General features: G+C 35.6%; 1 protein-coding gene across 1 annotated transcript in view; it reads right to left on the bottom strand.

Moving 5' to 3' along the window:
* The window catches only part of LOC141331529 (putative neural-cadherin 2), a 28,804-nt gene extending 5,651 nt beyond the window's left edge, over positions 1–23,153 (bottom strand). The window contains exons 1-6 of the mRNA XM_073836585.1: positions 23,032–23,153; positions 22,526–22,649; positions 16,428–16,608; positions 15,877–16,043; positions 9,485–9,749; positions 3,363–3,543 (exon numbers count right to left, since the gene is read on the bottom strand). Coding sequence (XP_073692686.1) covers positions 3,363–3,543; positions 9,485–9,749; positions 15,877–16,043; positions 16,428–16,608; positions 22,526–22,649; positions 23,032–23,117 — 1,004 coding nt within the window. The 5' untranslated portion in view covers positions 23,118–23,153. The remainder of the gene's footprint in view (positions 1–3,362; positions 3,544–9,484; positions 9,750–15,876; positions 16,044–16,427; positions 16,609–22,525; positions 22,650–23,031) is intronic.
* Between the last annotated feature and the right edge of the window lie 2,166 nt (positions 23,154–25,319).

The following is a 25,319-nucleotide window of genomic DNA, read 5'->3' on the forward strand; positions in this document are numbered from 1 at the left end:
ATCACACTGAAGGGGCTTATTTCTGCGATAACTACCGGCTGCCTGTACATTATCCCGCTTATTACACGGCTACTTGCCACATAAGGAAAAAACCCTGCTGAAAAAACCAGCATATGCTGGTTTTTTCAGCAGGGAAACTGGACATGAATATGAATTTGAAACCATTTATTGGCATATTTGTTTTAAATTAACATTTTTATCCTTCCGCGAAACGATATAGTACCACGTGACTAACATTCAAACTATGTACGTTAGTAAGACAATTTAAATAGATTAATGTCGAAATTTTCCATTGTTAATTGTGGTTGTCCAGTGTTTGTCACAAGATGGCGCCAAACGGTAATCTTTGTTGGCACGGAGGGATTTTAAACATACAAGTAGTACCGGCTATGCGTTATTACTTTGGAGCAGTGATTATTTGAAAAGAACGAACCTGCAAATGTCTCAACTGACCAATCAGAATCAAGCATTCCAAAGAGCCATGTAATAAATATATATAAATATAAATGGATAGTTCACTCAAAGAATGAAGTTACCCCATGATTTCATGTCATATACACCCAGGATGCCTTGAGGGTGAGTATATCGTAGTAATTTAAAATTTTGCCTGAACTATCCCTTTAAATAAATATTATATATTAAAATAGAAATAAAAACAAATTAAAAATTTGTAATAAAAACTATAATGGATGATACTAAAATAACACTTAAGTTTTAATTTATTCATTTTCAAATGTATTTAATGGATTTTATTGGCGATTTTGTTTGGTGCTGGTAGTGGTGTAAAAATTAGAAGACACTGCTCTATAGACACTGGAAAATTCTTTGGTACAACTAAAAATATCCACACAAAACTGCTCACAGTGAACTGGTACATTTAAAACCCAGCATGAATAAAATAAGCTTGGGATCACACATATAATTTTTCTTTGCCCAGGAGATAAGTGTAGAAACGACAGAGCACTGAAAGAATTCAAAATTTGACTGAATATGCGACTAAAAATCTTTACATTCTCTCTAAAAAAAAAACCTCAGGGGAAAACACACACACAATACGGAAATCCAATGTGACCGACACCGAGCGTGCTTACAAAACTGATAAGAACAAGAATAGCCTGTCAGCAAGTCAGAGCCAATACGTGTAGACAAACAACAACATACAATCATAGACACAATCAACTACACAGCAGCTGCACAGCCAGAAAGGACAGTGGATGGGTCTGGGGTGATGAGCGGCCCACAGACGCACAACTAGAGCCAAAGTGCATAAGGCTGTATGTATGTCAGATCAGATCTAATTTTTATTCAAACTAACCTATTTAACTTGTATGTTTTTTGAAAAGTATGAAGATGCGTAAATTTTTCTTATTTCATTTAAATATATACGGTTGTAATTGCAATTATTCAACCCCCCAGAGACTATAGATTTTACAAAAACTGAAGATCCACAATTTATAAAAATTGCATCTATAACAGATTCCTGGCATACTAAAAGTGAAAATGTCAATGTCAATATATAATGTAATATTTTTGAGTTCTAGGATTTTTTTAATAACACAGTTATGCCATAATTATTCAACCCCTATTTAACACTGCTGTTTTTAGTCACTTATTTGTATGGTGGGGAACAAAATTGCACAAAAACACAAACATTTAGACGCTCTATTAGAAAACAGAATGAACTAGAGCTGTTACACATACATACAGTTAGCATATGCGAGTAGCTACAGTAATATAACAAAGTCAACAGAGCTCTTACAAAAGCTATAGAAAAGAATTCATTTTATTATATTAGAAAGTCTAAGGCTACATGAAGATTCCCAAGACATTAAATGTTCCTAGAGACGCAGCTAGCAGCCTTATTTCTTATTTTAAAATGTGTTGTATTGAAAAACCTTGGAGGGTGTTGAAGAAAAAGCACAATGTCGTAAAATGTTTGATCAGAACAACCGAGTAAAAACCTGCAATGTAAAGCCAAAGACGTTCAAGATGACCCAACGAAAGATGGAAAAACATTTCAATGCAGAGTATAAAATGAACACAGGACAAACATGGCTTTCATGTTGGGGCATCTTGCCAAATGCCACTCTTGACAAAGAAGAACATATAACACTGATTTGGATATGCTAAAATTCCTGTGAAATTCTGGAAGAATGTTTTATGGAGTGATGTGACCAACCTGGAACTTTTTGGACACATGGATCAGCGGTATATCTGGTGCAAAAAAGGCTTATGAGCAGAAGAACACCATCTCCATCAAACATTGAGGTGGACCAATCCTGTTTTACTGTGGCAGGAAGTGGGAAAACATGACTGTATGAAGGACATCATGAATTCTTTGAAGTATCAGGCCATTTTGGCGATAATTTTTATGCCTCTGGTGCAATGACTGAAGCTGATGATCAATGGACTCTCCTGCAGGACAATCATCCCAAAGTATACAACCAAATCTACTTATGCTTGGTTCAGGGATCAGTCATAGAATATTCTTGAGTCTAGATTTAATTCTCATTGAAAATATTTGGTTGAATTTGAAGAAAGCAGTGGCAATGTAAAAAACCAAAGATTATCAGTGATCTGAAAGTTTTTTCAGGTGAGGAATGAGCCAAGATTGCAGTAGAGAGGTGACAGAAGCTTCTAAGCACTTCTAAGCAGCATTTATTGTTAGTTTTAAAGAATAAAAGATTCTGCACGAAATTTGACTTTTGGGGGTTGAATAATTTTGAACATGAACATTTAGAGCCAGTTTGAACTTACGTTCTCAGAATTACTCAAATGTGTATTAATAAACGTTCTCCAATAGTGTACTAATGCCTTTGTTGAATTGTTTTTACAAAACCGTGTTCTCTGCAGCAAAATGTCTTGTAGGTCAAGGGGGTTGAATAATTTCGATTGCAACTGCATATATTTTTTCCATTTTGTACTGTACCTTCAGAAGCTACAGAAGACTTGCATGTTTCCCAAAAGACAAAATATGTACAATTTTACAATCTTATAATAGACTGTGTTTCCTTCTTGCGAACCAGTGAATGTTTGAACCTGAGCCCCTCGGTTGTTGTCAGTTTGAGAAGACTGATCTCAAAATCATACAGTCACTGCTATAAAGGGTTCAAATATACCAAAAATGCTCGAAAACCAAAGAATTCGCAGGACCTGGAGGATTTTTTCTGAAGAAAAATAGGCAGTTGAACTGTTCAAGGCAAACAATGGATTCAAGAACAACCATCACAAAAGAAAAAAATCAATGTAAACTTTTGAATGCAGTCATTTTTATAAAACTTAAAAAAAAAATGCATTTTGTATGATCACTATTATTTAGGTATGTAAGGTGAATGTGGCCACAACTGTGTGTATTTGTGTACCTGCATTCATGGATTCTCCACAGGTCCACGCAGGTAAAGGGGGGATTACATTGGTTTTTCCGGCAGGAGTCAGAGGAACAACCCAGAGACACACCCTGAGAACTGACCACCGACACCCCCTCTCTGGCCTGACTGTCCAGAGGAATAAACCGTCCATTGAGTCTCAGGTCCCGCATACAGCCTGTGCCAATAAGGAAAAACACAACAAAAGCCAACATGTTTCATGTTACAGTACATAAAGTGTGAATTCTCCTCTTACACCTACATAACATTCACTTGCTTCTTCACACACACGCACACACACACACACACACACACTCACACACACACACACACACACACACACACACACACACACACGTTGGGTTTACATGTTTTATGGGGACATTCCATAGGCGTAATGGTTTTTATACTGTACAAACCGTATTTTCTATCGCCCTACACCTACCCTACACCTAAACCTAGCCCTCACAGGAGATTGTGCATACTTTTACTTCATCAAAAAAACTCATTGTGCATGATTTATAAGCCTGTTTCCTCATGGGGACCTGAGAAATGTCCCCACAAGGTCAAAATCTACTGGTATTCCTATCCTTGTGGGGACATTTGGTCCCCACAACGTGATGAATACCAGGTACACACACACACACACACACACACACACACAAACACAGATAAACTGAGCTCAACACGATCAACTCATATTCTGAGCTTTTAAGAAAAGTGCTTTTAGAGTCCATTTAATAAACACACAAAGTGTGTGCCTCAGGCTAACCAGCGTGCTTGTGCGCAGGGGACTATTCCACCTCCTCCCCTGCTGAAAAAAACAGCATATGCTGGTTTTTTCAGCAGGGTCTTCTCTTTCATGTCACACGTCATTGTCTCCCTTCTCTCCCTTTGTCTGTTTTTATGCTAGCTGTACTTCCCCCTCTACACTGAAGGTGCATTTGAGGCTATTATGAATTAATCGCTCCTATTAATTTTTCATTATTGCCAATACAATGGTGTGTAATCATGACAGATAGAGGAACTGCTGTATGAATTAGCTGATAAAGCTGTACAGATTGGTCTGCTTGATGTACGCATGTGCTGGCTAAGTTATTTCTCTGACTGAAGTTAAATTGGATTAGCGGTAAAATTGCAGTCTGCTTCACAGCGCTCTGATATAACTCAGTGATTGGATTTTTCTGGCCATGGGACGCAGCATTTTTGTTAGCTCAAAATGTCATGCTACAGTGTTTATTGGAGTTGTCCACAACTCTCCATGACATATTGACTTCATTTTTATTTATTGTAACCAATTCATCTACTGTGAGAAGCTCTGGACAGACCTCACAGACTGCTAATCAACTCTTGAGACGCTAGGCAATGGGAATTAACAATCGGGGAGCTGTATTTGGTGCTGCTTTGAAAGTATGTTTTCACACCATGACGCTTATTAGCCGAATCCATCTTTTGTGCCAGGTTTGTTTTCTTTTAATGTAGACACAGGAGAACAATGTAAAGCAGAAATTAGACAACGCTTTGGATCAAGGATAGCATTTCTTAACCGTTTTTGTCAGCAATGTGTTTCTTTAAACTCTATACTAGGATTCATTTAGCATTAGCAGTAATGTTAGTAAAGAGGCTAAAAACAATTAAGCATGTGAAGACAGTCTCAACAAGCAGTTTCTTCATTCTTTAATGAGACACCTGAGCTTGTTTGTCTTTCGCAAGTTATGACAGGTCTGGAGACGATTTTGCATCTGTTGTTGTATTGTTTTGAGGAAAACAGAAGAAAATGAGATGATTTGTGATTCATTATTTTAATTTTCTCACAGCCCTGATGTTCTGATTGTACATTACTCATAAGTTCTCTTTTGAATAGCAGTGCCATTATGAAAATTAACAATGGTTTTACTAGAAAAAAACAACAACATGACAAATGGTTACTATAGTTAAACCATGATTACCACAAATGAACCATGGTTTTGATACATTAACCATAGTGTTTGTAGTAAAACTGTGGTTATACAAATGGTAACCAATATGCCAAAAAAAAAAAAAAATAAATAAATTAAAAATTTTTGTAATACAATTCCCAGATATCTATATCTGTGTCAATGGCTTGTTGTACGCCTACCACGACTCCTCGATTCAATTTGAGCACTCAATTATAAAAAAAAAAATCTTAAAACCTTAATGTATTTTGCTCGTGTCGAGTATCCGGCAGAATACCTTAGTGGGGCATTCCACGGATGAGAATTCACTAAATGCATTATTTGATCTTTTTCTAAGGCTGCATGACATTTAAACCCATTTACAAATAATAATAAAGCATAATATTATTGTGAATTCACAAACACTATGATTCAATTAAATTAATATATGTGATGCAGGTTTTACTGAGCTTTAATTATTTACATGCGTGTAAGTTACGGACTTGTGTCTCTGTTCACAGTAAATTCTGCTCCACACAAACAGTTATCATTAACGTATTGAGTGTCTCAAACTCCATCTCTGCATATTGCTGTGAGTTTGGGTTTATTATAATGTTCATCTGGGAACACTATGTGTGCAATTTAGCCACAAAGTGGCTAAATATGAAATATTAAGTGGACATTTGAATTAAATATTAAACAAGGATTAGATCGTGTTGTACAGTGTAAAAACAACCGTCAGGCCGTTGGCGCCCTATGCAGGTCTTTGTTATAATGCGTAATGTACATTAGCTCTATTGTTTATAATACATGTCTTTCAACAGTATTGTTTAATACAACCATATAGTTACTTGCTTTTGATATTTTATTTGAACTTATTGAATTGCTATACAGTTGAAGTCAAAAGTTCACATACACCTTCCAAAATCTACAAAATGTTCATTATTTTAACAAGAGGGGTCATACAAAATGCATGTTAGTACTGACCTGAATAAGATATTTCACATAAAAGACATTTACATATAGTCCACAAGAGAAAAAAATCTATAAAAATTACTTTAATTATATAAGAATTTATAAAAATTACCCTGTTCAAAAGTTTACATATACTTAATACTGTGTTGTTACCTGAATGATCCACAGCTTTTTTTTTATTTTTTAGCTATAGTTGTTCATGAATCCCTTGTTTGTCCATAAAAGTTAAACTAAGAAGCTACAGAAGATACTTCCATGTTCCCAGAAGACAAAATAATTTAAATTTAACCTGGAAAAAAAAAAAAAAACCTTCAAATTCCAAAAGTTTTCACCCCCAGCTCTCTTAATGTATCGTTTTTTTTTTCTGAAGCATCAGTGAGCGTTTGAACCTTCTGTAATAGGTGCATATGAGTCCCTCAGTAGTCCTCAGTGTGAAAAGATGGATCTCAAAATCATAAAAATCATAAAAATGCAAAAAAATGCTGAAAAAACTGAATGATTTTTCTGAAGAACAGTGTACAGTTTAACTGTTCAAGACAAACAAGGGACTCATGAACAACTATCACAAAAAAAAAAAAAAAAAAAAAAACAGCTGTGGATCATTCAGCTAACAACACAGTATTAAGAATCAAATGTATGTAAACTCTTGAACAGGGTCATTTTTATAAATTCAACTATTATTTTCTCTGACTATACTACTATATGTAAACATTTACTATATGTAAACATCTTTTATGTGAAATATCTTATTCAGGTCAGTACTTAATAAAAAATAACATTCATTTTGTATGATCTCTCTTATTTTGGTTAAATAATTAACATTTTGCAGATTTTGAAAGGTGTATGTAAACTTTTGACTTCAGCTGTATGTATTTTAAGTAATTTTAAAGCCTATTGTTTGCTTAGGTCTATTTTTGTTACCTCAAAAAACAGTATAACTATGCAATCACTCGTTTAATTGTCAGAAATTTCGACTGATGACTCAAATACCAAAATAATCGTTAGTGACAGCCCTAAATTGTTGGCATCATGCTTTATCCACTGGGTTTCAGGAGCACACCTGTCCCTGCTGAAAAATCTTAAAACCTTAATGTATTTTGCTCGTGTCGAGTATCCGGCAGAATACCTTAGTGGGGCATTCCACGGATGAGAATTCACTAAATGCATTATTTGATCTTTTTCTAAGGCTGCATGACATTTAAACCCATTTACAAATAATAATAAAGCATAATATTATTGTGAATTCACAAACACTATGATTCAATTAAATTAATATATGTGATGCAGGTTTTACTGAGCTTTAATTATTTACATGCGTGTAAGTTACGGACTTGTGTCTCTGTTCACAGTAAATTCTGCTCCACACAAACAGTTATCATTAACGTATTGAGTGTCTCAAACTCCATCTCTGCATATTGCTGTGAGTTTGGGTTTATTATAATGTTCATCTGGGAACACTATGTGTGCAATTTAGCCACAAAGTGGCTAAATATGAAATATTAAGTGGACATTTGAATTAAATATTAAACAAGGATTAGATCGTGTTGTACAGTGTAAAAACAACCGTCAGGCCGTTGGCGCCCTATGCAGGTCTTTGTTATAATGCGTAATGTACATTAGCTCTATTGTTTATAATACATGTCTTTCAACAGTATTGTTTAATACAACCATATAGTTACTTGCTTTTGATATTTTATTTGAACTTATTGAATTGCTATACAGTTGAAGTCAAAAGTTCACATACACCTTCCAAAATCTACAAAATGTTCATTATTTTAACAAGAGGGGTCATACAAAATGCATGTTAGTACTGACCTGAATAAGATATTTCACATAAAAGACATTTACATATAGTCCACAAGAGAAAAAAATCTATAAAAATTACTTTAATTATATAAGAATTTATAAAAATTACCCTGTTCAAAAGTTTACATACACTTAATACTGTGTTGTTACCTGAATGATCCACAGCTTTTTTATTTTTTGGCAAAAGTTGTTCATGAATCCCTTGTTTGTCCATAAAAGTTAAACTAAGAAGCTACAGAAGATACTTCCATGTTCCCAGAAGACAAAATAATTTAAATTTAACTTTGAAAAAAAAACAAAAAAACCCTTCAAATTCCAAAAGTTTTCACCCCCAGCTCTCTTAATGTATCGTTTTTTTTTTTTTTTTTTTTTTTTTGAAGCATCAGTGAGCGTTTGAACCTTCTGTAATAGGTGCATATGAGTCACTCAGTAGTCCTCAGTGTGAAAAGATGGATCTCAAAATCATAAAAATCATAAAAATGCAAAAATATGCTGAAAAAACTGAATGATTTTTCTGAAGAACAGTGTACAGTTTAACTGTTCAAGACAAACAAGGGACTCATGAACAACTATCACACAAAAACAAAAAACAAAACAAAAAAAAAACAGCTGTGGATCATTCAGGTAACAACACAGTATTAAGAATCAAGTGTATGTAAACTCTTGAACAGGGTCATTTTTATAAATTCAACTATTATTTTCTCTGACTATACTACTATATGTAAACATTTACTATATGTAAACATCTTTTATGTGAAATATCTTATTCAGGTCAGTACTTAATAAAAAATAACATTCATTTTGTATGATCTCTCTTATTTTGGTAAAATAATTAACATTTTGCAGATTTTGAAAGGTGTATGTAAACTTTTGACTTCAGCTGTATGTATTTTAAGTAATTTTAAAGCCTATTGTTTGCTTAGGTCTATTTTTGTTACCTCAAAAAACAGTATAACTATGCAATCACTCGTTTAATCGTCAGAATTTTCGACTGATGACTCAAATACCAAAATAATCGTTAGTGACAGCCCTAAATTGTTGGCATCATGCTTTATCCACTGGGTTTCAGGAGCACACCTGTCCCTGCTTTAAAGTATTTTTTAGGTATATTTTGGTGCTGGGATGCTGGTTTTAGCTGGTTAATGCTGATCCTTTGCTGGTTTATGCTGGTTTTTGCTGGTTTATGCTGGTCATGTTGCTGGTTAATGCTGGTCCTTTGCTGGTTTATGCTGGTCCTTGACCAGCAACATGACCAGCATAAACCAGCAAAGGACCAGCATTAACCAGCTAAGGACCAGCATAAACCAGCAAGGGACCAGCATAAACCAGCAAAGGATCAGCATTAACCAGCTAAAACCAGCATCCCAGCACCAAAATATACCTAACCAGCATATGCTGGTTTTTTCAGCAGGGGTATCTTACCTTGGAAGCTCTTGTTGTGTCCTGAGGGGAATGAGTTGCCCAGTATCACCACAGCGGGATCAATAACAATCTCCCGACTGCGACCCGGCGATCCCGTGACCTCTCGTCGTCCTCCCCCGCCGTCCAGGCGCAGGGTCAACTCGTTGTCATGCCGATCTAAGTGAACTTCATGCCACTCTCCATTGTCTAAACGACAAGAGGGCATTGTCAAGTTGAAGTCCCCATCACCGAGGTTGTAGAAGACACTTAACAGACCCTGGTAGATCTGAGAAAGTGGAACAAAAAAGAGAGAGAATGGTGTCAGTGAATAAACTCATTTAGAATTTTGTAGAAAATATAGTGGCAGAGACAAAGACCAATTGTGAAATTATGAAAATAGTGTTTGTAGAGAGAAAGGCTCAATATGGGATGAAATAGACCCAATGGGGACTGAAGACATCAGACTGGGGCAGGATCTGATAAAACGGCTGAGCACTAACAGAATTAAACATATCAGCCCTTTAATTGGAGACAGTGGGAGCAGGGAATTCAATATAGTGTCAGTGAGGTTTGCTGCTATATTCTTATGCTGACTCTCTAGCGGTCAGCTGTGAGACTTTCTTTTACTCTCTCTTTTCCTTTGTGAGCTCTTCTTAAACCAATTGCTTCTTATAAATCAAATGTTTCTAAGGAAAGCTTTATTATTTATGAGGGTTTATAGGTAAGAAAAGTGTGTAATATCAAAGTACAGTATAAAAGTCTGCAGTTCTATGCTTTGAAACATCCAATATCCAACAAGCCCTTCTCCGTAATGCCTTATTTTTTAACAGTCTAATAACAATAACCTGGTGTTTTACTTTACAAGCAGGTGGTTACTAGCCATAGCGCCAGGTTTGACAATGAAGTGTGTATTTGTTCGCGAGACAGAGAGCGGCTGGCCAATCTCCTAAAGAAAGCCCCAACCTTAATTTAAATTTCAGAGACTTTCTGCTTGTTTCCCAGAGAGCATAATTTGCCAGTCTCCATTTTGGATCCTGGCTTTGTGGTGATGTAAAAAGCAGGACTAATCAATGATGCAAAAAGCAGTGAGACTCTCTTACTTTTTCAACAACAACTGTAAACAGTTTACACAAATAAACACGGTTGACCTCTGCGAACTTCAAACCATTCTCCTCTCCCACAACCTGCGGCGCAGATCATGAGAATAATCTCAAACCGGATTGTTAGAGTATTTCAAGGCTTTGCTATGCTGGGTAGGTATTAAAACCTGAAGGCATACTAATTAACAAGAACATTAACTTTAATCTCTCCATGCAAAATCTTTGGGGGGTTTTCCCTCATGCCCTAAGATTTACCCCCATAAATGCTCACTCTCTTGGTGTGAAAGGTGTCTCCATGCTGCTCATCCACACCCAATGATCCAGAAACCAATGTCATCCACTGGAGCAGCAGGTCCAGCCATCTGCCCAGTTGCATGTTCAAGAATTAAAAGGTATTTAATCATGGATCATTGGATCTTAAGTGCATAACGCTGAGTATGCCTGGGTTCCCCAACCACCTTTTCATATTTTGTTATGTGTAAAAATATTATGAGATATTATCAATCAATGTCATTACAAAATCTTGGGAATCATTAAATAGACCCTTTTTGGTGATACGCTATAAAAAGATGAAACATCAGGTGTTGACTAAAGTGTTTTCTCTGAGGAAGAATGGGAGGCAGTGGCTCAATAAGTAAATAAATAATAAAAAAAAAACTCTGGATGATGAGCGATATAAAAACAAAATACAAAGAATATTAAATATTATGAGCTCAATAAGAGTAAAAATAGTTTAAAACCAACACATAGCGAGGGAACTTTGCTGCCTCATTTCATAAGTCCACCACATGCCAGCAAATATATACATCAAGAAAACAGCAGTATGTGAATATTGCTGTCTGGTCTTTCAGAGCAGTGTTTTTTAGGCTCTTATTCCATGGCTGGGATTGTGTAGACCACTTTGAACCTTCATTGAAACTGCAGTTTGGACCTTCAACCTGTTGGCCACCACTGAAGTCCACTATATGGAGAAATATCCTGGAATGTTTTCCTTAAAAACCTTAATTTCTTTGCAACTGAAGACAGAAAGACATGAACATTTGGATCACAATAAAAAATTTCCTGATGCCTCAGAAAACTTCCAAAATGGACCTCAAGATGACTTAAAACAAGCATCAAAGGAGAAATTCACATCCAAAATAAAAAAATCCTGATAATTTACTTACCCCCATATGATTAAAGATGTCCAAAGAAATTAAGTTTTTTGAGGAAAACATTCCAGGATTTTTCTCCATATAGTGGACTTCAATGGGGATCAATTTCAAAACCAAAGTGCACAGACAAAGAACTAACCGCATGTGACCTTTCCAACGTGATTACACAATGCGTAAAGACGCACATGTGCATCGCAGAGCTAGTGTAAGATGAGCATTTGTGGTTAAAACCTATGTAAATTTTTTAATTTTTTTAGAAAATGACGTTTCGAATCGTTTCGCTAGATAAGGCCCTCATTCCATGGCTGGGATTGTGTAGACCACTTTGAACCTTCATTGAAACTGCAATTTGGACCTTCAACCTATTGGCCACCATTGACGTCTACTATATGGAGAAAAATCCTGAAATGTTTTCCTCAAAAACCTTAATTTCTTTGAAACTGAGGACAGAAAGATGTAAACATCTGGATGGGGGTGAGTAAATTATCAGGAGATTTTTGATTCTGAAAATGAACTTATCCTTGTTGTGAAGAGCATTCATAACTCCTGGAATGATAGAGAACCAACTCACTACATCTGTCAGTAAACTCTAAACAAGTGCTAAAAGAGAATTCCTTTAATTCAAAGAAAAACACAGACTACATTGATATTCCGCTGTCGCTAATGGACCTGTGGCTAAGTCTCTTGAGAAGAAATTAGATGATCAAACTATCATTTCCTCCTCATCCGCTGATGATAAGAACACCTTGCTGAAATGTCTCAGTGAGATGATGCGTCATAATCAGACACAACAGGCAATGCTAAATGGGTATTGGCACATCACATCAATTAGCATTATTGCTAAGGTAATTGAGAGGAGCACAGCAGGAGATTAAGTTTTAATCTTTCGCACATGGCACAAAGGCAGCATCAGTTCCTGCACCGCTGCGAAGCCTCATAAGAATCACAATATAAGCAGGTAATGAAATCTGTAGCCTGCCACTTTAGGGGATATAAAACGTCTTCTAGCCTGTCTTGAAGACATGTCTAATTCATGCCACAGATAAATCACCCACGATTTACATGGGAGAGATAGAAAGACAGAAAAAAAGGAGAAGTGAGGGAAGGAGAGAAACAAAGCAGCAATCAGCAATCCGACTGCATCATCTTAAAGCAGGTGTTGAGCCGAGAAAAAAAAACATGAAAAAATGAGACAGCCTTGGAGTGAGAGGGTACATGGCATGCATTCTGCAAGTGTATCAGCCGAATCGGGAGACGCATACTAATGCCTCTATGATTAAACACAAACTCATTGCTCCATTCAAATTCTCACATTGCACCGCTGTTGCAACAACGTTCGCAGGGTCTGGCAGATGGGCTGCTATTACAGAGCACATCAAGAACAAATAATCTTTATATGCTGCCGGTCGACATTGCTCATTTGTTGTAAGGACATTTCATGGGCATAAATTTGTAGGGAAACAGAGGAGGCATTAAAAACATTCATTAGAAGAAAAAAAAAAAGTTAATTCATGTTCTTTTATTATACATTAATGTTCATTTGTACAACTTGAAATGTCCAAAAATGTATTAGTATACAGCTTTCAAAAGTTTGAGCCATCTATTCATCAAAAGAAAAAAAAGGAAAGAAATTGGCAACCATTTCCAATACTGTTGATAATAAAAAAATGTTTCTTGACCACCAAATCTGCACGTTAGAACTATTTCTGAAGGATCATGTGACACTGAAGAATGGAGTAATGGCTGTTACTTTTAATTGTATTAATATGTTTTTGTGATCAAATAAATGCATGCGACTTATTTTAAAATAATAATTAAAACAAACAAATTATAAAAAAGTTGTTAACAATAGTTAAAGGGATAGTTCACCCAAAAATGAACATTACCCCATGATTTACTCACCTTCAAGCCATCATAGGTGTATATACTTTCCTCTTTTAGACTATTACAACCATGTTAAGAGTTATATTAAGAGTCAGGCCCGGACATAGGAATGGGCAAGGTGGGGCAATGCCCCCCTAAATGCTGTGACTGCCCCCCCAAACGTAAAGGCATGCAAAATTCCGAATTTCATAAAACAAACAAACTAAATTGCCTTATGTTATTTATCCTATTTACACGAAGGTATGTCATTTCTGTCTCTACATGATCGTGCGTTTACAATGTCTCCTCTGCGAAAACACGGACGGGATCGCGCACTCCATTCATAAAAACCGACTTTACTATAGCGCGGAATACCACAGAATTCGTCGATTTTTGGATTAATAAATCAAAAGTTGGTCTGTCACTTAATTCAAATCGCGATATAGACTAGTGTCTGTGAAAACTGAAATGCAAAAAGACTGGAAAAGAATTTAAAAAGACTGATGATGATGGCAATGTAGAGTTTGAAGACCTCTCTACCGTTTGCAAATATCTACACGGGTATAAGAATGCATTTCCTCAGCTCCATCGCATGTATGTGACCTCCCTTGTGATTGGAATATCATCTGCATCATGCTAAAGCTCTTTCTCCACTTTGTCTCGTGTTCTTACTCCCTTCCGCCGCACTATTGCTACATGAAAGAAAAAGAAATGTAGTTATTCTGGCTCAGGAGAAGGGCATAACCACAGGCCTAGATATGCATGCATTTGTTAGTCTTTTTGCACAGAAAAGCAGACGACTGATGCTTTAAAAAAAAAAAAATTGTAAAAAAAAATACACAAAAAAAGAAATAAAATATATGAATAAAATAAAAAGACAAAAAAATGAAAAGATAGATACATTTAAAAAAGTTTAAAAAAAAAACAAAACATAAATGCAGCCTCAAAAGGGCACAAGCCAGTGTCCTATTTGTGCCGGTCCCAATCCCGGGTAAATGCAGAGGGTAGGGCATCAAACATAAAACCTATAAGACAAATCAAATGGATCAAAGGAGAAGATAGAGATATGGATAGGTGGACTGATATGATGACAGCATAGTTAGTATAGTTTTCTTTGCATAGATAATTAGAGAAGCTCACCCACACTTGCCCCCCCAATATTCTACATGCACCCCCTAATGGGGCTGGCTAAATCCGGCCCTGTTAAGAGTTTTATTAAAAATGTCCTGGCTCTTCCAAGATTTATAATGTCAGTGAATGGGTGTTATGGTTAGGATTTTGAAGCAAAATAATGTGCATCCATCCATCATAAAAAGTAGTCCACATGGCTTAACATGGGTTATTAAAGGCCTTCTGAAGCTAATCAGTGCATTTGTGGAAGAAAAATATCATATTTACAACTTTATAAACTGTAATCTCTGGCTAACTGTTGTACGCTAACTTGTACGCATGTTTATGAGAGAGTGGCGTTCCGGCGGATGACATGTGAATGCAGTGACGAATGCAGAAATGATAAATGTGGAAGCGCAGAGAAGTGAGCAAAACAAAACACCAGTCATGAATTAGAAGTACAAAATGAGGGTTTGTAAAGAAACATGTCTGAGGATTACGATATAAGCCAAGAGGACACTGGTTTTCCTTTGCTGTAAACAAAACATGTTTCCAGCGAGACTAGCATGTGTCACCAGAGCTTACGCTACGCCTACATCCTACGCCATCCGCTGGAACGCCACTTTCTCATGAACACACATACAACAGTTAGCAGAAGCTAGAAATTATGGTAAAGTTTTAAATATGGATATTTTTCTTACACAAACCCATCGATTTGCTTCACAAAGCCTTTATTAACCTCCCTGAGCCGTGTGAAGTACTTTTATGATGGAAGGACCCAGTTTATTTAGCTTTAAAATCTGGACCACTACCCACTGACATTTTAAAGCTTGGAAGAGCCAGGATATTTTTTATATACCTCCGATTGTAAAGAAGAAAGTCATATACACCTAGAATGGCTTGAGGTTTTGGGGGAAACTATCCCTTTAATGTGTTAAATGTTCATTTCGACACACATTACACCATTCAACGGTTTGGGGATTGGTAAGGTTTTTGTACTGTTTTTTTTTTTTTTAAAGAAGAAGAAGAAGAAAATGAAAGGCTTTGGAAAAGAGCATAATTATTTTCAAAAGAATGTGACAATAACACATCTTTAGCAGCAAGAAAACCTTGATAATGCATTTGCTACATTCAGGGAAATTGAAAAGCATGAGAAAAAAAGAGAGATGCTTTCAAGAGCACTAACCTCCAGTTTGAGATATTCATTCTGTTCTTTGGACAGCAGGCTGAGGATAGAGCTGCTATGTTTGCGCGTCCGGACCAGGACCTGAACCTGCGTGTGTCTGGCCGGGAGCGTGAAGGCCAGCTGAAAGTGTATGTGACTCCTTCCATCGAAAGAATACTCCGGGACCTCTGTGAAACACACAAATGTGTTCTTCAGATGCAGTCCTTAAAAAAGGATGCATAAACAGTGAAAAACGCACTGTGAGAATATCACAGGATGTTCCAGTCGTGTTACATAAAGAAGCTCTACAAATTCATAACACTTCTGAATGCGATTTGTGCCAAGATTTGGTGTGCGTGAAAATGCTGCCTGGGTGCTAACACTATCCCTCCTACACAGAGCAATTCAAAGATATTCATTGCCCAACTGAAAAGCCTTCACACACATGCAGACAGTTTCCACATCCATTCAGTCATCACTTATTTGCTTATCTTCAAAGATTCGCACTCTCTTGCATTCCACTTGTGGAAATAGACATGGCTTGAAAACTGGGACAATTGCTGAGTAATTACCCTTTTCACACTGATGCCCGCTGTACCCAGGTATGCACTGACAGCTGAAGGAACCCCACTCTCCGTGGCAGCGTCCCCGGGTCCCGCAGGAAGGAAAGCCCATGTTCACACAGCTATTGTCCGTCATCAGACATCCCGGAGCACTGCCAGAGGAGTCAGCTGGTGAACCGAGGTCATAAAACTGAGATAGAGAGAAAGAGAGAGAGAGAGAGAGAGAGAGAGAGAGAGAGAGCAACAGAAGTCATGAAAACACTAAGAGCAACAGGAGAAAAAAAGAAAAAAGGAAAATGAGCTAGTGGAAATATAAACAAGGCAGGAAATAATGGCCTGGATAGGCCAAACTGGGAGGCCTTGAAAAGATAAGAGATGAAAAGAGAAAGAATGTTTTATCTTATTTGTGCATTCACCTTTAATCCAGCCTGCCATAATGAATATTACCATGCTGGGCAGGCCACAGCCACTTAAAAAAGTAGGCCCGCAGCGCTCTATATTAACAGAATGGGAAAACCTTGAGGCCTTAAATTCTGTTCACAACAGAACAACCACGCACCACATTAGATCAATTTTTCCTTTCATCTGATGACTCCCATTTATTCATGCCCACTCTTCCTAACGGCGTGTTTTTGAAGTGGTTGCAGCATGAGTTTGACCCTGTGCAGGAACCGTTTGCACCTTGTACAGACAGAGAGCATGGTTGATTTACCAGCACAGCTAAATAAGCAAAGGGGCTGCATTAATTCTACCGAACTGCAGTATTATATTTCTGAATAAAAGGTGTCTCTTGTAACACTATTAAAGGGGTAGATCACCACTTAGTTCTTCATGTCAATACCACTGTTCTGAAGATATGCTGCACCTTCTTTACAAGCAAAGGAATGCACACACATGCATCGTGGTACTCTCGTGAATGTGTGTCAAAGACTATAGAAGACCATTTTCGTACTGAAAAAATGTAAAAAAGGTTACTGCGACTTTTTATCTCAGAATTGCATGATACAAACTCACAATTCAGATTTTTTTTTTCTCAATTGCGCGGTAAAAACTCACAATTCTGACTTTTCTTCTCAGAATTGCATGATGCAATTCTGACCTTTTCCTTAGAATTGTGAAATATAAACTTGCAATTGTGAGTTATAAAGACAGAACTGTGAGATATTAAAGTCAGAATTGTGAGATATTAACTTGCAATTGTGAGTTATAAAGTCAGAATTGCAAGATATAAACTCACAACTCTGACTTTTTTTTCTTAATTGCATTATATAAACATTTTTTTAGGATTGCGTTATATACTCACAACTGCATGTTAAAAAGTCAGAATTGTCAGATATAAACTCAATTATGACTTTTTCCTCATAATTGTGTTATATAAACTTCCAATTCTGACTTTTTCCTCAATTGCATGATATAAAAGAATTCAGACAATTCTGAATTTTTTTCTCAGAATTGCGTTATATAAACTCTCAATTATGAGAAGTCAGAATTGCAAGATAAAAATTCATAATTACAAGTTATAAAGTCAGAATTATGAGATATAAACACAATTCTGACTTTTTTCTCAATTGCATGATATAAACAATTCTGACTTTTTTTCAGAATTGCATTATATGCTCACAGTTGTGAGAAATAAATTTTTAGATAAAAACTCGCAATTGCAAGTCATAAAGTCAGAATTGTGAGATATAAATTCACAATTACAACTTTTTCTCAGAATTGTGTTAATTGCGAGTTTATATCTCACAATTCTGACTTTTTTCATGCAATTCTACGTTTTTTTAACATATAAAAACATATATAAACTTGCACTTTTAAAATCCAATTTTAAAGGAAAAACACTAAGTAAAAAGTATGAATTGCAAGTTAGCATCACATAATTCTAAGAAAAAAAAAAGTCAGAATTGTGAGAAGAAAGTCAGAATTGGGAAATAAAAAGTCACAACCTTTCTTAAAAACATTTTATGCAGTGGCGGAAACTGGCCTCCATACAAGACATGAAAGAGAAAAAAATGTTGAATAAAGTCATTATTTTTGTTTTCTTTGAGAACATAAAGTATCCTCGTAGCTTTGTAACATTAAGGTTGTTCCACTGATGTCACATGGACTATTTCATTGATGTACTTACTACCTTTCTGGGCAATTTTGTTATCGATGCACGGTCAGAAAGCTCTCAGATTTCATCAAAAGTATCTTAATTTATGTTCCAAAGATGAATGAAGGTCTTATGGGTTTGGAACGACATGAGGGTGAGGGTGAGTTTTTGGGTGAAAAATCCCTTGAACTTAAATGTTTGGTGTCAGGAAGACTTTTTTTCCTATTAAAACGAAATGGATGCTTCCAGTTAGCCAGGATGCATTGAACACTGAGGTAATGACTGCTGGAAATGCAGCTTTGTTGTCTAATAAATTACTTTAAATTATTGTAAAATATATAACAATATAAAATAGTTAATTCAAAACAGTTGTTTTAATTTACTGCATTTTTTTTAACTAATAAAGCCAGTTTAGATAAGCTTAAGAGATTCTTTCAAAAACACTCCATACATGACATGACCAACAAACAACAGCAACATACAGACAATTAGCAATCAAAAGAATTGGTCGGAAGTAGCTTAACTGCACATAACCATAACATGGTTAATGACAGTTGTCCATGTTAAAACTTGGACTAACTACTTCAAGCCGACAATTTCCTACATAGATGTGCTAATTTGTCTCTCTAATAGAAGTAAGCTAAAGCTAAAATAATTATTCATTTATTTGGCAAGAACTCACACAATAAGCAGGACAATGTACAGCCAGCAGGTCATTCTCGCAAAACCATTTCAAGACCCTTCTGCATAGATATTTCCTCATTAGCAGTATTAATGAGAAAATGACCGGCTTACTGTGCATTATTCCTGGAAACTCTCCTTCTTGTCCTGTATAATTCATACATTTTATTATGTTTTGTATTGTTAGCTGTAGGGTCGTGTTGCACAGAATAATGAATGTTAGCTGACTGTGTGTCTGCCTGAAATCATATTCTGTACACTGCTGCTGTGCTTTGTGATTCATCGATTCAGTTCGAGAATCAGACTGACCCCAAACTTTTGAAAAGTAGTGTATGCAACATTTTTTTTCTGTTGTATAACAATGTCCTACATTGTTTTATTTCAGATTAAGTCTCACTTGGAGTGGTGGCACCTATGATTTTTACTCCTACTGATGTGTTAGCCATACAGCTGTTTGATATGACTGTATTTTCTAATGAGGAACATTTTGTAAAACTTTCATTGTGACCATTAGTATCATCGTTTTTATAGCTGGAGCCGAATCACCTGTTAGAGTTGGTAGTCTGCTGATGTCTCATTTTTTTATTTTAATTTACTGTGGTTGCACTTGTGCTTGCTTGTTTTTAGTGTACACCTCTCAGAGCTTGGCCTTTGCACTGTAAGTTTTAGAGCTGTTTCGTTTACTCTTTTTTTAAAGTATTGTACTTTCTCCTTCATGAATTCATGCCTCACACAAACCTGTGTGACCTTTTAAGTAACATACCATAGTTCCCTGCATGTACCTCCCAAAGTGGCTCAGTAAATGGCATAATATCCTTACATCTTAAAACCACTTTGCTATGCACCCCCATAACACTGAGTATTTGCCACCAAAAAGCCTACTCAGAATTCTCACAGGTCAACAACAGGGAGAGAGCAAAGGAAGTAAACTGTTTGAGAAAAGAGAGTGGGCAGAAGAGAGTCGAAAATAGCAATTCTACCTCTGTACTTCCTCCTTTAACAGTCTATGACCTTCTCTCCAGTCAAGCCCCAGTAGCCTAACGGCCTGTGCTGTTTCTTTGTGTCTGGTGAGCACCGGTTAAGTGTTTCAGACTCAAGAACCTTCAGCTGAGTCATGAAGTTACAAAAAGAAACAAACAGCCAGCCACCATAACAAACCTTGACATAACAATATGGGCTGAGATCATAGATCGGTTTAAAGACTATGGCCAGTGGCACGGTCGATTCTACATCACTTAAAATAACACTTTTTAGAAAGAGAAAGTTTGAAATAGACAGTACACAGCTTACAATCATATCTTCTTCAGCAGCTAAATGGTTAATAGTACATATACTGACAGAACTATATGTATTAGCAATACCTTTGGCTGGTATATTTGGTCAAAAGCATTCAAAACAGACAATGGATGCAAACTCTAAGAAGTCATGGTAAGTTTTTTTTTTGTTTCTGTCCTTGCTCATCTAAAAAGTATAGAATAAGGTAAAATTACGAGCATTAAGTTGAAGTGTTTTGAGAATAAAGTCAAAATTACAAGAATAAAGTTGAAATGTTTTGAGAATAAAGTTGAAATATTTCGAGAATAAAGTCGAAATATTCGAGCATAAAGTCAAAATTACAAGAATACAGATGAAATTACAAGAATTAAGTCGAAATTATGAGAATTAAGTTGAAATGTTTCGAGAATAAAGTCGAAATTATGAAAATTAAATTGAAATGTTTCGAGAATAAAGTCGAAATTACAAAAAAAGTTGAAATATTTTGAGAATAAAGTCGAAATGTTTTCGAGAATATAGTTGAAATTACGAGAATACAGTCAAAAAGTTTCGAGAATAAAGTCGAAATATTTTGAGCATAAAGTCAAAATTACAAGAATAAAGATGAAATTATAAGAATTAAGTCGAAATTATGAGAATTAAGTTGAAATGTTTCGAGAATAAAGTCGAAATTACAAGAATAACGAAATTACAAGAATTAAATCGAAATTATGAGAATTAAGTTGAAAGGTTCCGAGAATAAAGTCAAAATTACAAAAAAAGTTTAAATGTTTTGAGAATAAAGTCGAAATGTTTCGAGAATAAAGTTGAAATTATGAGAATACAGTCAAAATATTTCGAGAAAAAAATTTAAAAATACGTGAATCAAGTCAGAATGTTTCGAGAATAAAGTTGAAATTATGAGAATAAAGTTGAAATGTTTCGAGAATAAAATTAAAATTACTAGAATTAAATTGAAATTACGAGAATTAAGTCAAAATTTTTCGAGGATAAAGTTGAAATTACGAGAATACAGTCAAAATGTTTCGAGAATAAATAAAAAAATACGAGAATAAAGTCCGAATGTTTCGAGAAAAAAGTTTTAATTATGAGAATAAAGTTGAAATGTTTCGAGAATAAAGTTAAAATTACGAGAATTAAAACTAAATTACGAGAATTAAGTCAAAATGTTTAGAGAATAAGGTCGAAATCACGAGAATAAAGTTGAAATGTTTCGAGCATAAAGTAGAAATGAGGAGAATACAGTCAAAATGTTTTGAAAATGAAGTCGAAATTATGAAAATAAAGTCAAAATGTTTCAAAAATAAAGTCTAAATGTTTCGAAAATAAAGTCAAAATGTTTTGAGAATAAAGTCAAAATGTTTCGAGAATAAAGCTGAAATTACGAGAATACGGTCAAAATGTATTATACTCGCAGGGACAGTATGCTTGAAAATAATATTTCACGCCTTCGACTGCATTCATAAGGCCTATTTAGTGCGCCAGCCATCCAATAATAGCAATAAGCTTTGTGCTTTTGGTACTTTTAATATAAAACAAAGTCAGCTTTCAAAATCTGTCAGTTTTATAGTGAAATACAAACAATGTCACTTGCAATAATGTGAAAAAATTTCACGCTCTTTAATGTGGCGGGACAGTTCGCTATATTCATGTGAATTAATCGTCTTTTCAGTTACAATGAGACATTAATTTCATTAAATTGTTTTCTTTATAAAAATTCCATCACCTACTCTACAAAAATGTCTTCGGCATCCAATCTTATTTAATTAAAAACAACAGTTCTAAAAATTAAAACATTCTAAAGGTTAATGCGCTCGACTTTATTCTCGTAGTTTCCACTTTATTTTCAAAACATTAAGACTTTAATCTTGTAATCTTATATTTTTGTTATTTTTTAACGTGCATAAAAACGTCATAAAAAAGGACAGAAAGATAATAAATTCTTAAAATAGGCTTTTGTGTCCTCCAAACCAAGATCTTATCTTTTCTTTTTCACTCACACTATTGTTATCAAATATTCATCTCTCTCTGTACTGATATGCATGAGTTTCCTCACCTTGCTGTCCACGACGAGGTTTCGGATACAGCCAGTAAAGTGCTTGTGTTGTAGTTGTGGGTAGATATATGGCAGGTTCTCATTCACTCCTCCTAGCTGAAGCACTTGTGTCACATTCAGATGCCTGAAAGCACATCAGAAGAGGTCATTACCCTAGCAACATTTGTCTCTCCACCACAAGTTTCTAATGTGCTGTATGCTATGGAGAGGTCATATTCCTCTAGAGATTAACTCTGATAATTCCTTTGACCTTTTATATTGAGACCTTTGTGTAATTATAAATATTTCAAGACATTATCGAGTCCATAATTGGCATTAGGTTCATATGTAGAGTGAGAATGAGAAAGGTAATGATTGTTTCATTGACTGGTCCTCTGTGTCCTGCTATAATGGCGAAAGAATGATTTCTTCAGCACTCAAACCTTAATGGTTCATCAGGGCCATATTTTGAACACTTTAAACAATTATGCATCGGTGCGAAAAGAGAAATAAAGGAAATTATTTACTTGTCCATATTCGGTGTGATGCCGGTAACTTCACAGGAAGTGTGGTCTTCAGTAGTTAGCCAGCTGCCCACTCCTTCCATCTCCATGATAGTGGCTCCTGCACAGCGGTCAAGTGTAAAACGAACCTCCTGAAGAAGAAACGTGAGGGAAAAAACTCCTTCAGATCAATTTATTGAATTCCTCTGGTCAAAACCTTGTTGACTACATATTACTGAAGCTGTATCTCTAACTACAACATTTTCAGAAATGTGACTGGTATCCACTCTGTTATTTCTGTTTGGGTTTGGGTAAATTTGACCTCAGCAAAAACACTGTTAAAAAATAGAATAAAAGAAATCAATTGGCAGAAGAGGTACGGTGTGTACTGCAAAATGTAGAAATGTACAAATTCATTGGATTGATTCATGTTTTACAGCTGGGGGCTCTGAGACACCAAACTGAAATCATGTAACATTTTCAAAAAGCTGTTAGTATCAGCCAGATACAGTACTTCAATGCTAGGTACATATTACAAGCTTACAAAGATATAGTTTGTTACACACATGGATACAAGGATAATTCACTCAAAGTGAAAATTCTGTCATCATTTACAGATCCTCATGTTGTTCCAAACTAACCCAAGTCTCCTGAAACTCAAATGTACTTGCCTGATGCAAGAACCAATGAGGTTTGTTCTCATACATATGGTCGAGTTACCGTTGAATAAAAGCCTAAATTAAATCTGTTTATTATATAAAGCAACCATGCCTCTTCAGAAGACTTGAATTACAGTTTTTCTCAATTGCTAAAACACTATAACCAGTCTTTTGAACTAAAATTTCAAAACTATAACGCCATTTCTCAAAAAGCACACCCATTTCCCTAAACATTAAACACTATTCCCTGCTTTGACACATGAGTTATATTTGGTGAACTGTTACTGCAAAACTCTACACACAAATCCCTACATTTCTCAGTGCTTACACCATGTGGTCATTTAGAAAGCACAAGCATTCAATATTGTTCACTCAAGTCTGCGAGGTCTGAGCTCAATTAGCACACAATTACCCAAGTGGAAACACTAGGAGTCAAAATTTAGCACACACCAATCAGAATCTTCAATGGAGATAAAAGAGCCTAAGTCAGCTTACAGTGTTTCTCAGTCACTTTGGTGCATTTCTCAGATCAGAAATGAAACTGCCAAAACTACTTGTTCAACATCCACATCATCTAGTCTCTTGTGCACATCATAAAAAGCTTCTCTTTCTTTTGATCAAGTTGTGATTGCTTTGGCACATTCATACAACTGATTATATACATTTGTCTGCGGTTTCCTACATTATCAGTTGCTATTGTCATGTTGCTCAAAATGTATTATATAGTTCTCTGTGTAATAGTCTCACCCCTCAAAACATCAAGTCATTAGCTCATCGTATAAGTCATTACCTAAATGCAAAAAATTTTATCTAGTTGTCATAAACTGTCAATCATATATTCTACACATTTCTATTAGACTTTTTGTCAATTTGCCATGAATTATTCAAGTGAATCTTGACTTTCACTAATGAAGATAATAAAGATCAACCAATGATAAAGCAGTTCTCTGAAAAAGCTCAAAGGCACATCTCATGAACCTTCAATTGGAAAGCATATATAGACAGAGGACAACACAGGAGTTACAAATTCTGACAGTGGGCTTTCTTATTTTTATTTTCACCTTTGTGCCCATATTTCCTTTTCTTTTCTGCTTCACAATGACGTTGTAATGCATTTTTTTTTTTTTGTCAGACCACTAGTACAAGTGTAACTTTGAATCCTATTCAGTCTTTTTCAATCAATATCCCACCTATAGTAATGTGTAATTTTGAAGTGGAAGAGTAGGAGGTGAAAGAGGAAGAGGAGGAGAAGAAGGAGTAGGATGATGACGACAACGACAACATGGAAGAGACAGGAAGGGCAAGGGAAAGAAGACAAGCAGTCTCATATATTTTAGTTGATGGGTGCCAGGGTTGAATCAGGCATGCAAGAGGATTTGACCCCTGCTGCCTGGCCAGGACTAATTTAGCCTGTGATGCTGAAGAGGTTCTTTGGCCTGTCCCAGACCAAACACAGGATGTTGGGCAGAATAATTATTTTTGTTGTTGTTTGCTGTTTTGTTCTGTTTTCTACAGTACATTACTGTAAATTAAGAAATAAAACACTTGCAAATGCATACATTTGTTGTGTTTATCATGTGAAAAGTTTTTTATTTTTATTGTTTTTGTAGTATTGTTTTGAATTTATCTCATCAGTGTGTAAAACTGTGTTGT

Source organism: Garra rufa, chromosome 3 (genome assembly GCF_049309525.1).
Source record: "Garra rufa chromosome 3, GarRuf1.0, whole genome shotgun sequence".
Taxonomy (NCBI): Eukaryota; Metazoa; Chordata; class Actinopteri; order Cypriniformes; family Cyprinidae; genus Garra; species Garra rufa.